This window comes from Schistocerca piceifrons, chromosome 3 (genome assembly GCF_021461385.2).
Source record: "Schistocerca piceifrons isolate TAMUIC-IGC-003096 chromosome 3, iqSchPice1.1, whole genome shotgun sequence".
NCBI lineage: Eukaryota > Metazoa > Arthropoda > Insecta > Orthoptera > Acrididae > Schistocerca > Schistocerca piceifrons.
The window spans coordinates 87,139,889-87,156,798 of record NC_060140.1 but is presented as its reverse complement, the minus strand read 5'-3'; the positions used below and the strand labels follow the sequence as shown (position 1 = coordinate 87,156,798).

General features: G+C 43.4%; 1 protein-coding gene across 1 annotated transcript in view; it reads left to right on the top strand.

Annotated features, from left to right (window-relative positions):
• Positions 1 to 16,910, top strand: part of LOC124787913 (UDP-glucosyltransferase 2-like) — a 48,780-nt gene that overhangs the window by 25,376 nt on the left and 6,494 nt on the right. Inside the window, exons 2-4 of the mRNA XM_047254899.1 lie at positions 2,793 to 2,978; positions 8,554 to 8,741; positions 15,452 to 15,911. Coding sequence (XP_047110855.1) covers positions 2,802 to 2,978; positions 8,554 to 8,741; positions 15,452 to 15,911 — 825 coding nt within the window. The 5' untranslated portion in view covers positions 2,793 to 2,801. The remainder of the gene's footprint in view (positions 1 to 2,792; positions 2,979 to 8,553; positions 8,742 to 15,451; positions 15,912 to 16,910) is intronic.

The following is a 16,910-nucleotide window of genomic DNA, read 5'->3' as shown; positions in this document are numbered from 1 at the left end:
ATTCAGAGTAAGAAGAAAAGATGCTCCTGCAAACACTTTGTAGATACTAAGGTTGGGTTGGTCATCTGTATCTCGGTTCGATGCTAAAAACACCAAGTCATGCCTGGTAGGGTAGGGAATAAGAATACATATATTCTTGTACAAAAAACTTTTTTCATTTGCATGTACATTTACACATAGATTATGGAAAATTCTGGATGTAGATTTGGGATACAAGATACCTGCATTTAGTGTAAATACCAATGCTGTGATCAAATGTTGGTCGACTTGCTGAAAATGATGGGTTTGAAGGAATTTACTACATTAGGTTATACCATATGTGTGACATCAATTTACAAGTATCTACTCCCATCGGGATCTGCTTAAAAAAAGGTGATTATTTGTGTCAACATCTGTTGGACTGGATGATACGCTTGCTGCTGTACATAGGTCTTAAGAAAAAGTACCATAAATTGTTGCTGTTCTTACAAATGATGTGGCTCCAAAAGTCTTAAGAAAAAGAATCCATGTATCAAACCTATTGAAGAAATTAGTCCTTTGAGGATGGTTACTGTTGAAACAGGAAAAGAAGATCCATTTCAGAAAAAGGAAACTGTTGTATTTGACAAAAGCAAATGTCACAAAGGAAAAGTATAAAGTGCTACTCGAACAAGAGTAAACTATTGCTAAAGTGCAAGCAGGGCCTACAAATTACTTTACACAGTATGTGGAAAAAAATCTTAATACGAATGGGGAGAACAAAATATCTGTATTTACTGGGAGTACTAATGGGGAGTGATCACACTCTGGTGTACTTGTCGAAAATGATGGGTTCGACGACGTTTACTACATTAGGATATATATGAAAGATCTGTTTACAAGCCACCATTCTCATCAGCTGTAGGACATGATTCCTCTTAGGGAGAGGAGGGGTGGGCACACTCTCTGTTGTATCATGTTATAAATCATAGTGTCAGGTGCAGGAAGTGATTCCTCTTGGGGGGAGGAGGAGCAGGGAAGTGGGAACTATCAATGGCAAGTGACGTCATAGCGATTCATATGACACTTTATGAATACATCTTTCTGACTCTTTGACCGTCAGCCGTCTCACTCGTCATATTTGCTTGTGACATAATATAGGCAAACATCTTCGGACTGGCTGTGACATTTAAAGTTCTACCATCTTACCCGATATCTTTGACCTTCAGATATCCACTAGGATAACTGCCCTTGAATTCCCCTTGGCCTAGAGGTGTGAGGGAGCAGGTCATATTCAAGAGAAGGTGTGATTGGGTAAAAAATTATGCTAACTGAATCGTAAATTTGGGTCATAAATTAAGATAATTTCAGAGATTATTGTCAAACTATGCTAATTGGTTAGTAAATTCCGCAAATAAATTCATAAATTGTCCGATTAGGATCAAATTATACTAATAAGGTCATAAATCTCCTTGAACCCTTATGACACAGATGTAGATATGGTGAAAAATGCACCAGAAAGTACACAGCTCCTTTACTGTCGTATCTTTAAAGACACTTATTACATGGCTAATTTTGGAACTCCCATCTACCTCGTTTTCTGTGAACTCCCGTATCTTGAAGGCCAATATGCTTCTTCTGAAACAGAGCAAATAATTGCATGTGACTCAATATGTTTAACAGACACTGGCACTTGGTTGTAAGACGACGCAGGACGGCCTTTCAAGTGGCTTTTACTCGTCCATAGGTGTAACCAGGGCAGCCACAATAGTGAAATGATTGGGGGACACATGGGACATGCTGGATGTCCCTTAGATATCCCCATGTCTGCCCTCAAATTGAAGCCCATTGGCAACAGCCTCAAGATGTCTGATCAAACCCAGCAGCACCTTGAGCTGTGAGCGAAGGGTCATAACTTAGCTATCGTCCAGACTCAACTACTGTCGTCCCTATCCATACCAAAGACGACGGAACTCTACACTCCATTGTTATTAAAATGTGATACTGTGCCTAGTAAATACACAAATAGGCAAGAAACGTAAACTATAAAGCACACAGATAAAACAAGCTACTTTTGGCGCGGAAACCATTAAAACACGTAGTTTTTCAGCGAGATTTCGGATAGACTTGTCCAAAGTTACTCGTAGAGACACGAGAACGAACAATTTGTTGGGGGATAGGCAATAGGAACACTTAACTATGAGGGTCATTAAAGTCAAACGGACGTGTAGCCAGGGCGGTAGATAGCACAAGTAAGTTTATTGCTGGCTTCCAAGAGAAAAGAAAATAGATAGCCCAACGGTGTTTCTTACTGGCTTCCAACAGGCAGGAAAAGACCGTGAAGATGATGTCTTGGAAACTGTGTAGACGAAACTGCTTCGTAATGCATGCAGAAATCTGAAAGGAGCCTGTTGTATCTCGAATGGCTGATGGTGGCGAACCTATCTGCTATCAAGTGCTTTCATGCCCTCTTGAGTTCCTATTACATGTAATCAATTAATTTGCTGCGTATTTGCTATACACAAATTTTACATGTTTCCTGTTCTGTCTTTGACGTTTCCACATTCAACATTTTTTCAATCTACAACTCTGTCTCTAGTCTCAAGCCTTCGCCTCTCTTTTATACTAGCTGCCCTAACGATCTTCTTCTTGCTTCAACAGTGTCATGTTACCTTGCTGTATAATACGTATATCGTTTCACTGCTTCTACTGCACTTGTAATATGGTGAAGATTATAAACTGGGGTTTGTTGGATCATTTATAACAGCCCCATAAACTGTCATCAAGACGTGAGCGTGTGTAACGAGTGCAGTACAGCTATTGGTTGTCGGCAGGCGAACGCCATGATGACCGGCCTGTTGCTGGTGATGCTGTCGGTGCTGGGAGCCTCGGATGCGGCCAAGATCCTGTCCGTCGTGGCGTTCCCGGCCGTCAGTCACCAACTACCCCTCAGGATGATAAGTCTGGAGCTGGCCAAGAGAGGCCACCAGGTCACCTTCATCACCACCGACCCGTCCAAGGTACCTCATTTCTCGTCTGTTCAAAAATTGCGGTGGGCAAACTGTCGTTAAACTTAAATGGCGGACGCAACACCAGTAATAAATTAAAACTAACAGAAAAAGTGTAACAGCTGAAAATACGAAAATACATGATCTGAAGGAACAGATGAAAAGAGCCTCCGCGTCCTATCAAGCAACTACACTGAAGCGCCAAAGAAATGGTTCAAATGGCTCTGAGCACTATGGGACTTAACATCTGTGGTCATCAGTCCCCTAGAACTTAGAACTACTTACACCTAACTAACCTAAGGACATCACACACATCCATGCCCGAGGCAGGATTCGAACCTGCGACCGTAGCGGTCTCGCGGTTCCACACTGCAGCGCCTAGAACCACACGGCCACTTCAGCCGACCGCAGGTTATCACATTTAAGTGAGTTTGTACGTGGTGTTATAGACGGCGCACGAGCGACGGGGTACAGCATTTCCGAGATAGCGATGATGTGGGGATTTTCCCGTACGACCATTTCACGAGTGTACCGTGAATACCAGGAATCCGGTAAAGCATGAAGTCTCGGACATGGGTGCGGCCGGAAAAAGAACCTCCAAGAACGGGACCAACGACGACTGAAGAGAATCATTCAAAGTGACAAAAGTGCAACCCTTCCGCGAATTACCGCAGATTCCAATGCTGGGTCATCAACAAGTGTCGTCCGCATCTCGTGGTCGTGCGGTAGCGTTCTCGCTTCCCGCGCCCGGGTTCCCGGGTTCGATTCCCTGCGGGGTCAGGGATTTTCTCTGCCTCGTGATGACTGGGTGTTGTGTGCTGTCCTTAGGTTAGTTAGGTTTAAGTAGTTCTAAGTTCTAGGGGACTAATGACCATAGATGTTAAGTCCCATAGTGCTCAGAGGCATTTGAACCAATCAACAAGTGTCAGTGTGCGCAACATTCAACGAGACATAACCGATGTCGGCTTTCGGGGCCGAAGGCCTACCATGCACCCTTGACAACTACACGACACAAAGCTTTAAGCCTGGCCTGGGCCCCTCAACACCCCAACACCTACATTGGACTGTTGATAACTGGAAACATGTTGTATGGTCAGACGAGTTTCGTTTCAAATGGCCCGAGTGGATGAACGTGTAAGAGTACGGAGACAGCCTGATGAATTCATGTCAGCAGGCAACTGTTCAAGCTGGTGGAGGCTCTATAATGGTGTGGGGGCGTCTGGAGTTAGTGATATGGGACCCTTGATAAGTCTAGACTCTGACATGTGACACGTGTGTAAGCAGCCTGTGTGAACGCCTGCATCCATTCATGTCCATTGTGCATTCCGACGGACTTGGCAGGACAATGCGACACCCCACACGTCCAGAATTGCCGGAGTGGCTCCAGGAACACTCTTCTGAGTTTAAACACTTCCACTGGCCACTAACGTCCCCACACATGAATATCATTTAGCGTATGTGGGATGCCTTTCAACGTGCGGTTAAGAAGAGATATTAACCCCTTGATACTCTTACGGATTTATGGACAGCCCTGCAGGATTTATGGTGTCAATTCCGTCCATCACTACCTCAGACATTAGTAGAGTCCATGCCACGTCATGTTGCGGTACTTCTGCATGCACGCGGGGGCCCTACACAGTATTAGGCAGGTGTACCAGTTTCTTTGGCTCTTCAGTATATTTTTTGTGGCCTTCGACGACAAGCAGAATTATTTTTATAATTTGTTTGGAATGAATGCTGACATTTGTGAACTCATGCAGGTTCTATTTAGATGGCTGTTCTCAATCATTGTATGTATTTGATAATTATACAAATCTGAAACATCAGACTCGTTTATTTTGCGGCAGACTTTGTTCTTGTGGAACGCAGGTATTTGATTTGTCGACATTAATGACGCTTGTCTTAGCGTGAGTGTGCACAAACCCATAGTGGTAAATACGAGTGGTTCCTCAATGATGTGATGTGTCTTTTCTTTTGTTTCAGACCTTACGCTGCATTTTTCTGAGTAACCAGTTTAATATAGTGTTATTAAAAGTCAGTTGACCACTTTCATCAATGTATTTGACCGAATACCGCATAACTTTGTTTTAAAAACGGCAACTCATCAGGTTTTAGCGACGGGTGCTAAATGTGTGTGTTCTTTGGATTCCGAAGGAGGCGAATCACTAATGAAGTTCAGCATTACTCGATGTAACGTATTCGTATCCCCATCTTATAAGGACTAGCTTCGTATTTCTGGCAGCTGTGCTGGTAAGATAGCGCAAAAACTGGATCTGCCACATACACCTACACAGGAAAATCGCACTGCGTTACATTGGTAAATTTTGTCAATTTGCGGTGAGATCTTATGGGACCAAACTGCTTAGGTCATTGGCCCCTAAGCTTACACACTACTTAATGTAGTTGTAGCTTTCTCACCACATCCAACCATGTGTAATAAAGCTGATCTCTGAAATACCAATTTTGGAAAAAGCTGTAAATGTACTGTCAGAATATTTTCAGCATAGCTAATTAAAATACCTAAATGTTCATTATTATTGTAATTATTTTATTTTTTAAAATAATTTTGTTTGTTTTTTAGTTTCCTGTTTCACACACGTGTATTTTGCTAACTGAAAATTATAAGTAACTCATTGTTATGGTAGAAAATCATTTAAATACTGATAATATGTATAGAAAAAGTTAAAATATAAATTTTTCACATAATGCACATGATAGACAACACAATATAAAATAAAATTCAGCAGGATTCTCAGATTCTGATATTCGAGCCTCTAAATATCCTGATTTGTATCAGGCATATTTCAGTACACTGGAAAGCCTTGGCAAAAAGAACTGATTATGTACTAGTGGCTTCAGCTTCATTATATCATATCTCAAGTGGAGACTGATACCGTAATCAGTCAGCAGACCTAGATCTGAAAACCTTCTCACGATGTTTTTCCAACATCAAATGCCATTTATAGCCAGCGGATGCACACGTCACATCCCGCCTTTTGGTTCAAATGGCTCTGAGCACTATGGGACTTAACTACTGTGGTCATCAGTCCCCTAGAACTTAGAACTACTTAAACCTAACTAACCTAAGGACATCACACACATCCATGCCCGAGGCAGGATTCGAACCTGCGACCGTAGCAGTCGTGCGGTTCCGGACTGCGCGCCTAGAACCGCTAGACCACCGCGGCCGGCCCCGCCTTTTGGGATCACCAGATAAACAAGATCCTTATCAGGTACGAGGTTCAAAACGGTTCTTTTACATTGACGCGCTCAAGAATCTTACAATAGTACCGATGTGTCTCCCAGACTGGGAGAGAAAACTTCTGTCAAATAGTCAGACGGGAGTTCACCATTTGTCGATGCTGACACAAGAACATTTAGGACTTCAAAAAGAGATTCTCAAATTCTAGGTCCAAACTCTCCATTAGTTTCCTTGAAAACTAAGAAAAGGGCGTGGTCCTGTGAAAAACTTTTATTTGAAACACATTTTTACATATCGTAGGTTCGAAGATATTCACACTAAACGTAATGTGTTGAATTACCTTATGGGATGTGTTTTATCCATTAAAAGCGAAATTAGACAAAAACCAAAAAGTGTGTATCGCAGTATTTTAATATTCCACATACTCGCTAAGTTTCATCAACGTCTTTTATTAACATCTGCGAATGTTGTCTTGTAAGACCATCCTCTTCCATAAGCTGTCGCGTGCTTGTGAAGATCCCAAAAAGACTCAGTAGTAGAGTGTTAAAATTTGTAGTAATTGCAAGCAGTAACATTTCTGCCTCGGTATTTCCCGTATGGCTTTCCAAACGGTCGGTTATAGGAAACAATAAACTTTTTCCCTTGATGGGCAACGTACCTGCTAAAGATTATCGTTATCCATCTTGTCGATGCGGATTGGAAGTTCATTCGGTTTTTAAGGAGGTAAAATTTCTCACAGGTAATAGCGTCGTCTGGGAAAAGCTCTGTTAAAACTCGATAGTAGTGTAACGCACAAAACACGAAAAGCTTTTCTTGTTGCATATACATTAAATTAGTATAAATTACACTGGTCTCCAAAATTAAAGCAACAAACGGAAATTTTGCAAAGTTGCGTTTATTTTACCATAAAACAGTGTAAACCGCTGACAATAAAGTAGATACAATGCAAAGAACACAAAAACAATATGCATCACGGTAGACAAAAACGTTCTTCCTTTATTCCAACTTAACAGATTTGCATACACATTCCGCCAGCTGGTTAATGTTCTCAGAATGTGGTGTTATCATGTGTGGCTGCAGTACAGGCCTGACAACAATGGGGTATGCTGTGAGTGACGTCAGCAGTCTCATGTTGAGGCAATAACGCCCATTTTCCTTGGAGAGCTGCTGGCAAGTCTTGCAGAGTGGTTGATGGATGCTGCTAGTTCGCCCCAGACATGCTCTATGTGACTGAAATCGAAAGAGCGAACAGATCACGCCATGCGTGCAACATCTTCCGTTTGCAAGAAAACATCAACCGCTCTTGCTCTTTGAGGTCCATCATTATTGTCCATCAATATGAAGTCTGGGCCCACAGCACCTCTAAACAACTGCACTTGAGGTCCCAAGATCTCATCGTGATACCTGACAGCTGTTAAACCTTGCCGATTCACCCACAGAATTTCATGAAGAAGTGTTCATGTTGTCAATATAATCCTTGCCCACAACATTAGAGATCGTCCTCGATATCGGTCTCTTTCCATAATGTTTGGGTCCCAAAATCGTGTTCCACGTCCCTCCAGATGCGAATGCGACGAGAATCACTCTCCATACCGAATCGGGACTCACCTGTGAAAAGAACATTGGCGCACTGTTCGACTGCACAGGTGGTATGTTGACGACTCCACTTCAGACGTTGCCTTCTGTGAAGACGTATGAGAGGTACACATACAGCATGTCTCCAACAATGAAGGCCACTTTGCCGAAGCCTTCTGTGTACCGTTTGTCTCGATACAACACGTCCAGCGGATGCTGCGAGGTCTGATTCCAGTTGCCGTGCAGTACTAAGACAGTACCGTCTTGCCCTTATGGCCAAACAACGGTCCTCTCCTTTCTCTTTGATATCACACGTGGTTGGCCCTGCCCAGGTCTTAGTTATATTGTTCTGGTCTCTCTATGTTGTCACCCCCATCCTTCGGATCACATCAGTTTGCCAGTTTTTCTTATGACCCTCCACCGCAGAGAGTGTGGTAGGCGTCTTCTTTGTGCCATACCGCTCCATCTGTGACTGTGTACACACCGATTGTGGATGTGGGACTACCTGGCAAACACTACCCCGTTTGATAAGTGCCCTTACGTCATCGTTGACGTGGTTGTCCATTGACCGGAATGGCCATCTTCCATGCAGAACACGATCGTACGGACATCTGTTGCCTGATTATACCGCGAATTAGACACAACGCGGGGAAATAGCGGTTTGTCGCTTTAATTTTTGGACGCAAATATAGTATAGAGACGTACATTGGGTGTTGCTGTGAAACTTCTATAACTGTAAGAAATTAAATACTTTGTCTCTGAAGGTCTCATCAAATAGCCGTTATACATAATGATTATTTCTACTTCCAGAAAAGCATTGCCAACTTTACAGAAGTTGACATATCAGCGTCGTACAAGTTTCTGAGAACAGGCGCAACATGGGACTGGATGACGATGGCTCATTTTACAGCAACCGATAACATATATTCGTGGAAGGAACAGTTCCGTGGTGTTTGTGAGAGTGACCTGAGTGCTCCAGAGATGGTGGAATTCATAAAGTACGTAGCTGCTCTGTCAGTCCTACTACTTCTCAGTCTTCTATTCTTCCTCTTTCCTCTCCACCTCCAGCATCTTCTGCTTCTACATTCAACAAATTCTGCTGCCAACAGTAGCACACGCATGCTTTGGGTGTTTAACTTTCAGCTATGCTTATGACATCCAGTTTTTTAATAGCATATTGAAATTTCACAGAGCACACAATTATAGTTTTTAACATGCCGGCCGTTGTGGCCGAGCGGTTCTAGGCGCTACAGTCTGGAACTGCGCTACCGCTACGGTCAGAGGTTCGAATCCTGCCTCGGGCATGGATGTGTGTGATGCCCTTTGGTTAGTTAGGTTTAAGTAGTTCTCCATTCTAGGGGACTGATAACCTCAGTTATGTCCTATAGTGCTCAGAACCATTTGAACCATTTTAACATGAAAACAAAAAAGTTAAAAGTTTTTAAAATTGTTAAAAACTGTTTGTTGCCTTTTTAAACATGAAGTTAATGGTTTTCATTACGATGAGAACGAACCACGTTAGTTTGCTGCACTAAGTTGCAGAATGTTGTGAGTCTCGATCGATACGAGAACAAGTGCAACCTCCGGGAGGTGCGACGCCTCGCGCTTGAACATCTCCATGGTCTCAGCCACTAGTTTCAAGGTTGCTTGCCCTTGCCCTTGAGCCCACGCGCTAGAGCGGCAGTCGTTATTGCTGGGTCATCAGGCGTAGTAGCTCGAGAGCTTCCGGTCGCAGAAAGGCAGGCAGTGTACGATCGCACGTAGCAAGGCTAATGTTAGCGCACACGGAATGTTGTCAACGGTTCATGAAAGTTGAAGTTTTATTCTAATATCGTGGTATTGCTTTTATTATTTTGATTCAATAATATTATTTGACAAATGATATAAGCAGTAGTAGAATCTTAATCCATTGTACACTATGTTGTTCCCCCAAGCGATCACTAAATAATACTAGTGACGAAACATAGTGACGATGTTGTGAGGGGTTCACTGGAAACGTAATTTATGGGCTGATATGCAGGAGATGTAGTGTGACACAGTGAATAGTAGCACTCTGTGGATTTCTGTTAGACGTGAGTGCGATGGAGACTGGACCATAGTCATGGAAGGAGAGAAAAGGATAGGACGGGATATGAGGAGGGAATCCAACATCAGAAATGATGGGAAGGTGTGAATTATCTCTAACAGGAAATATAAGTGTTAGGTAGGATTTCGTCGTCTGGGAGAGAGTGAGGTGTGGAGGTGGGATAGCTTGGACGTGAATTTGCTGGTATTGTGGCATCTCATGATTGGTAACTAGGAGGCAAATGATAGGATATTTGAGTAACACTTCTGGAGAGATACCGTTTATATTCCAACCTCTATTTTTATATTCTCACCTTTAACCGCCAACGCAGCGATCCCAACCAGTTCCTTATACCCAAAACGATGAGTTAAAAAATAAATAGTACGATGGTTTGAAGCATCATATTTACATATCAAGAAAACTATAGCAAAAAAAACCTACCTGATTCGGCACTTTTGATTTAGAAAGCTGAGTTACAATATTGTGAATCACGCAGAAACTTATTTTGCATCGCGTTGGCATTCCATAGCTTGTTACGAAGATCCCATATGAATTGTTCTTTTGGCCTTTGGTAATATTCCGAACTGTGAAAATCTGGCTTCATTCGGATTTACGTGCAAAAACGCGTTTATTGTGAAACTTTTTACGTGCAAAAAACACCTTTTTCTGTAAGGTTTTTGAAGCGCTTCACTCCTATACTTTAAACTCGTACGAATCGGTTCAAACGTTGCTCGAAGATAGATAAATGGATAAAGTCAGAACGAAATTTTTTGTACCCAATAGTCCTCATCAAATGTCGAGTGACGATTAACATGGAGCTAAATATAGCATATAAAATTCGTTCTAACATGAATGAGTGGAGGCGGTTTAAAGTGAATCAAATAAATAAAAATTGCATTCCTATGATAAAATTTAAAACTCGCTTTCAAAAATTTAGCTTCATTCGGATTTTACGTGCAACACACAAGTTTTTTGAGTGTTTTTACATGCACCAATTCTGGGTTCCAGACGTGTGCGAATCAGTTCAACTTTAAAAGTAGACAAGCAACATGTTATTAACGGTCGTCTTGTTTTGTGAAAGCTTCATTCGGTAACCTGTACCGGATCAGTCGTCGCCCGGCTCAACAGAAATCTACTTCCGTTGCCAAGCAATGGTGGTCTAGTGTCAGAATTATGATACAGTAAAAGTTGGGAACCAGAATGAAAAATTCTCCTATGATAGCGCAAAAAAAGGCGAATACGTTCTGGGCAGAGTGGGATGTAAAAGGAGGGAACCAGTTTTTAGACGTTTCTCGCTGTTTTAAAGACATCTTTAATTCCCAGAACAGTGAGCTCTCATTGCTGCAAGGTGTTGGCACACCTCAATCTTGCAATTTGTAGGCTGAAGTCCCTGATACTCTGCGCAGATTCCAGCCATAGTAAACAATCTATAATATCATATGGCTGAACAGCAGACATGTAATAGCTACAATAGTTTTCCAGGGGTGATATCATTCCTGGGGGTGGACTTGCTCGTTGGTAGGACGCTAAAACAATTTTCTAATTTCTGTGTGGGAGGGGCGGTTGGTTTTTTTTCCTCTCCAGAGAAGACCGTCCCCCCCCCCCCCCCAGACCCACACCCTGTTACATGTATGGTAAGGGGTGTAAGAACACATAGAGACAACGCACCCACAATAGGAAGTATACGAATGCCTGGGGGTTTATCTATAGTAGGAAGCATCGCAAAGTTGGAATGTGTGCGACCTAAACTTTGACATGTGTCATCGGAATGAAATTTTCTCCCTGCAGCGGAGTGTGCGCTGATGAAACTTCCTGGCTGATTAAGACCATATGATGGACCGGAACTCGAACTCTGTATCTTTGCTTCTGACAGGCAAGTGCTCTTCCAGCTGAGCTCCGCAAGTTTTACAGTTGAACTTCTGTGAGGTTTGGAAGGTAGGAGACGAGGTTCTGGGAGAAGCGGATCGTGAGACGAGCTTGGTTAGCTCAGTTGGCCCTCCCACCGAAATTCGTAGAAGGCTTGCTTATGTCGGTCACCAAGCCGTCGGGAGGTCGGGGAGTTGGACATGATCAGGCGTTGAACGTGTTAAATTGTGACTTCAAGATTTTTAGCCGGATCTTGCTGCTCGCCTTCGGCACTTCATCCGTCAAGTCATCGCTCTGGTGGTGACAGTAACATTCAGACAGCACTCAGCGATTACCGTGACGTCATAGCTCTGGCTACGACCTGCCGCAGTCGTGGTGCCTTAGTGACAGTAGACTTCGACCGCGTCTTTGATAGAGTAAGTCGTGACTTACTAGGAAACGTACTCCGACGGATGGCCTTCCACCACAGATTTATACACGTCGTCTTGCGGCTCCCCGAGGTGCCACGTCGCGAGTACTGGTCAATGGCCGTGTGGTGGGCCCTATTACTACCTTGCGCTCGGTCCGCCAAGGATATCCGCTATCGATGCTCCTTTTCGCCACCGCCCTTGAGCCAGTTACACGGTTTGAGGAGCCGTTTGACAAGGATAACAATAAGGGGGGGGGGCATTGTTTCATCTGCCACCCGTATGTGGTGTTCTTTCTATCGGAGGATGAAGTAAGAGGGCTTGGATCAGTCAGTATAGGACTGCTGCCGGCCGGGGTGGCCGAGCGCTTCTAGACGCTACAGTCGCAGGTTCGAATCCTGCCTAGGGCATGGATGTGTGTGACGTCCTTAGGTTCGTTAGGTTTAGGTAGTTCTAAGTTATAGGGGACTGATGACCTCTGCAGTTAAGTCCCATAGTGCTCAGAGGCATTTGAACCATTTATAGGACTGCTGCACGCTATTAATCACTGAAAACTCACAATGTAAATGTTGTTTATCATGTGTGCTTCGTTTTCTAACAAATGCTACAGTGATATTCGTGTATCTGTTTTATATGTTAGTTATGCTCACTTTAATAAATGATCCAATTCAGATACCTCCCATTATCTAATTAAATATTTAAACAAACATGTACGTAGCTCATTCGTTTTGTGTCGATGAGCGCTTTCATATGGTAGGCCGATCAGTTAGTGCAAAAGCCGTTGCAGATTCCTGTAGTTAAATACTTCACTTTCAAAGACTATCTGTTCATCAGAATAACTGTCTCCTTCAGCTTTCAAATTTGATGTATCGAGCTGTGCTGTACGTTTAGTGGTTTACGGTCCACGTGAACGAATGTGGAATGCGACGACTGTCTTTGTCGTGTGACTAGGGCCTCCCGTCGGGTAGACCTTTTGCCCACTACAAGTCTTTCGATTTGACGCCACCTCGGCGACTTGCGCGTCGGTGGGGGTCAGAATGGTGGCGACTCGAGACGTACGAGAAAGCGGTGGCACGTTACGTCACTGCACGTGACACACAGTGCCAACAGCCGTCTCCGATGGGGAGCCAGTAAATATTTCAGACGAGTTTAAGAATTCTTGACTGCGCGTTTAAATGCATACTAGCTCTCGGTAGCACACAACTGTCAAGACCTTTTTGTGGATACCTTATCAATTAAATATTGATTTCTCGTGGGCCCTGTACGGAGCCGAGCTTTCCCGAAATGTTGGCGGACGAGCAACATTCGTTGTGATGCCTGTCTTTCTCGTGGATCGCGGTAGCAACTTTCGTGACGCCACTTCCAGACGATGGGAAGTCTGACACGAGCAAATGGGTCAGCTGCTGCCTACCTCCTTGAACTGATACCACGAACGAGCATACACGAACTAGCGGCCACGCGCTCAAACCAAAACGTGCAGCCCCGCAGCTCCTTCCACTCTCGTGTTACAAGGGCAAGAAACGAAGACAAACCTTCTGACTCCTGTACAGCTACGAAATCCCGTTTAATTTTTACTAGTGTACACTCAACCATATTATCCGTTCTCCACAAGATAATTATACTACCACAACACGTAAATTCCAGTCTTTTGTAACAGCTGAACGAGATGTCATAGCAAAAGTGTGGGCTTTAAACAAGATCCCTAGTCGACCAATGAATGAAATAAAAGCCATCTATCATACTTATCTGAAATGTAAGACCCCTGTAAAATTAGCGCGCGCGGGGGGGGGGGGGGGGTGTTGTGGACATCACAGAAACCATCAGTGCGTTACGGGAGAGTTAGAAAACAAGCATTAGAAATGGATAACATGTTATTCATTTAATCCGTCCAGTCTCCACGTATTTATGAAGTACTAGGCGTGGTTTTAAAGTGACTACTGTTTTGAAATAAAAAAAAAGGCGTGCTAAGATATCTGAATTTTATGTTTACATCAAAACCTGTACCTTAATCTACGCACTGACGCCATTACAGTCTGATTCTTCCTTGTTTACGTTGTGTAATGAGTGTTTAAGATGCCTCCGATAGTCGTTGAGTCCGGCGACTGCGAAGTACGGGCTGTTATAAGATTTCTTAGTGCTAAAGGCCTAAAAGCGATCGATATTCATCATGAGATCTGTGCAGTTTAAGGAGAAAACATTGAGTGATGAAATGGTAAGAAAGTAGGTGAGAGCATATAAAGATGGCCGCACAAATGTGCATGATGAACAACGGAGTGGGCGTCCTTCGGTCATTAATGAAAATTTGGTGCAGGAAGTGGACAATAAGGTGAGAGAAAACAGACGCTTTACGATTTCCTCCTTGCGGGATGACTTTCCTAATGTTTCTCGTAGTGTTTTGTATGGCATTGTGACCGAGCACTTGAATTACCGAAGCTCGTTTAGACAGTGCATTGACTTTCCTTGAGCGGTACCACAACGACGGTGATGATTTCTTTAGCCAAATTGTTACGGGCCATGAAATATGAGTGGCCTACGTCACACCAGAATCAAAGCAACAGTTCATGGAAGTAGAGCGAGGGCATCGTTTTGCTGCAAGACAATCCCCGTCCGCATGTGGTGAATCATTCCAAAGATCTCATTACATCTTTCCGATGGGAAACTCTAGATCATCCTCCGTACAGCCCCGATCTTGCGCCCATTGACTACGATTTGTTCCCGCACTTGAAGAAACACCTGGGCGGTCAGCGTCTTCAAGACGATGACGAAGTCAAAACAATGGTGATGCAGTGGTTAACAAGTGAGGCGACAGACTTCTATGAGGCGGGTATTCAAAAACTGGTTCAACGCTAAGACAAGTGCCTCAGTATTGACGGAAATTATGTAGAAAAGTAGATAAAGGTATATGCTTTCATGTAAAAAAAAATTGTGATATCTTAGCTCGCCTTTTTTTAATTTCGAAACGGCACTTACTTAAAAAACAGCGCCCCATATCTTTCTGTACAATCTCCAGGCAGCAATGAAGTCCCAGTCATTATTTGTCTTCTGTCAAGGAAGTTCTGCTGTTTGTTCAAATTGGTTCAAATGGCTCTGAGCACTATGCGACTTAACTACTGAGGTCATCAGGCGCCTAGAACTTAGAACTAATTAAACCTAACTAACTAAGGATATCACACACATCCGTACCCAAGGCAGGATTCGAACCTGCGACCGTAGCGGTCGCTCGGCTCCAGACTGTAGCGCCTAGAACCGCACGGCCACTCCGGCCGGCTTGCTGTTTGCCGTAAGCCACATATTGTACCATTTACATTAATGCAGTATTTCTTGAACGACTTCAGGTAGCAATAGCACTCAACACGCAAATTTGTTGCAGGTCACCTCCAAAATTCGACCTGGTAATTTTGGAACGATTGCTGTCGCCGTGCTTCTACGGTTTGGTTCATAAAGTGGGCTCGCCGCCTCTTGTCGGGTACATTAGCATAAACGCAGGCATACCCAGCCTCTGGACCGATGGAAACCCCAGCAATCCCGCTTACATTCCAAGCTTTATGGTGCCCTTTTCACACCACATGTCATTCTGGGAGAGGCTTTACATGACATGGGTATGGCTCTACACGAACTATCGCTACTTCTACGTAATGATGCCGCACCAAGAAGAAATCAAGAGAAAATATTTCGGGCCTGACGTTCCATCAGTTTATGAAACTGAAAAAAATTTCAGTTTGATGCTTATGAATAACCATTTCAGTATAAACTACCCTCGACCGTACCTGCCGCACATGATAGAACTGACTGGACTACATGTGGAACCAAACCCAGCACCTCTTCCTAAGGTAACTACGCTTTCTTCTGTCGTTACATTAGTACAAATCACTTTGACACCACCTGACTTATAAAAATAACAAAATTATCACTAATTTTGAAGTGCAGTGTGTAATTTTAAAAGACTACCATAATAACATTACATACATACCCAAAAACATGACACCATCAACAAATGAATTCCTCAAAAGTGTATCGAAATGCAGAACAACAAGGTACAACTTTCTCCAGGACATGTAGTTATGGAAAACCTCGAAACAAGATACATAACAAAATTCGATAACGAAACTATAAAGAAGACGGAAGGTAGGAAGGTGAGTATCTAATGTACAGTCGACGTCGAGCTTGTTACTGATGGAATGAACGCGAGCTCGAATTGTGGAGGGAAGGGAAAGGATGTCGGCAGTGTACTTTTGAAAGTAAACATCCTGGTAATAGCGTAAAGCGATTTATGAAATTCACAGCATCTTGACGCTAATTTGAATCTCCATCAACGAGAATGGGAGTCCACTGTCTTAACCACAGCACCACCCCGCTCAGTAGCTGGGAAAATCACTTTCGAGAAAAGAAAATTGTTCATTAGGAATATGCATACTATGATCACATGTGCATGATAGCAGGTGTGTCGTGCTTTGTACGGGGAGTTTCAAGAGCTCTATTGGTAGTCCATTACAATTCTCAACAAGGACTGTGTACAGGTCCTTGAATGGTCCTCAGAGACAGGTTAAGGACTAAATTTCCACTCAGAGGCTTCCTCTGCAGGATTCATATTAGGTGACCTCTCTGACGAATTTTACAAGGACTTCACCCACTGGAGCAGCTCCATCCAGATAGGCGCTATCGGTATCAAACAGGGAGTCTTGTACCTTTACGACATCAGAAAATATGGACGTCGTTACATTACTTTGTCAGTACCTCTCAGCCCACTCTGACCACCATGAGCCCCTCTAAGTTCATCTGATATGGTGCCTCCCTAACCACTGGATCCCATCACCACCAAACAGACTCAT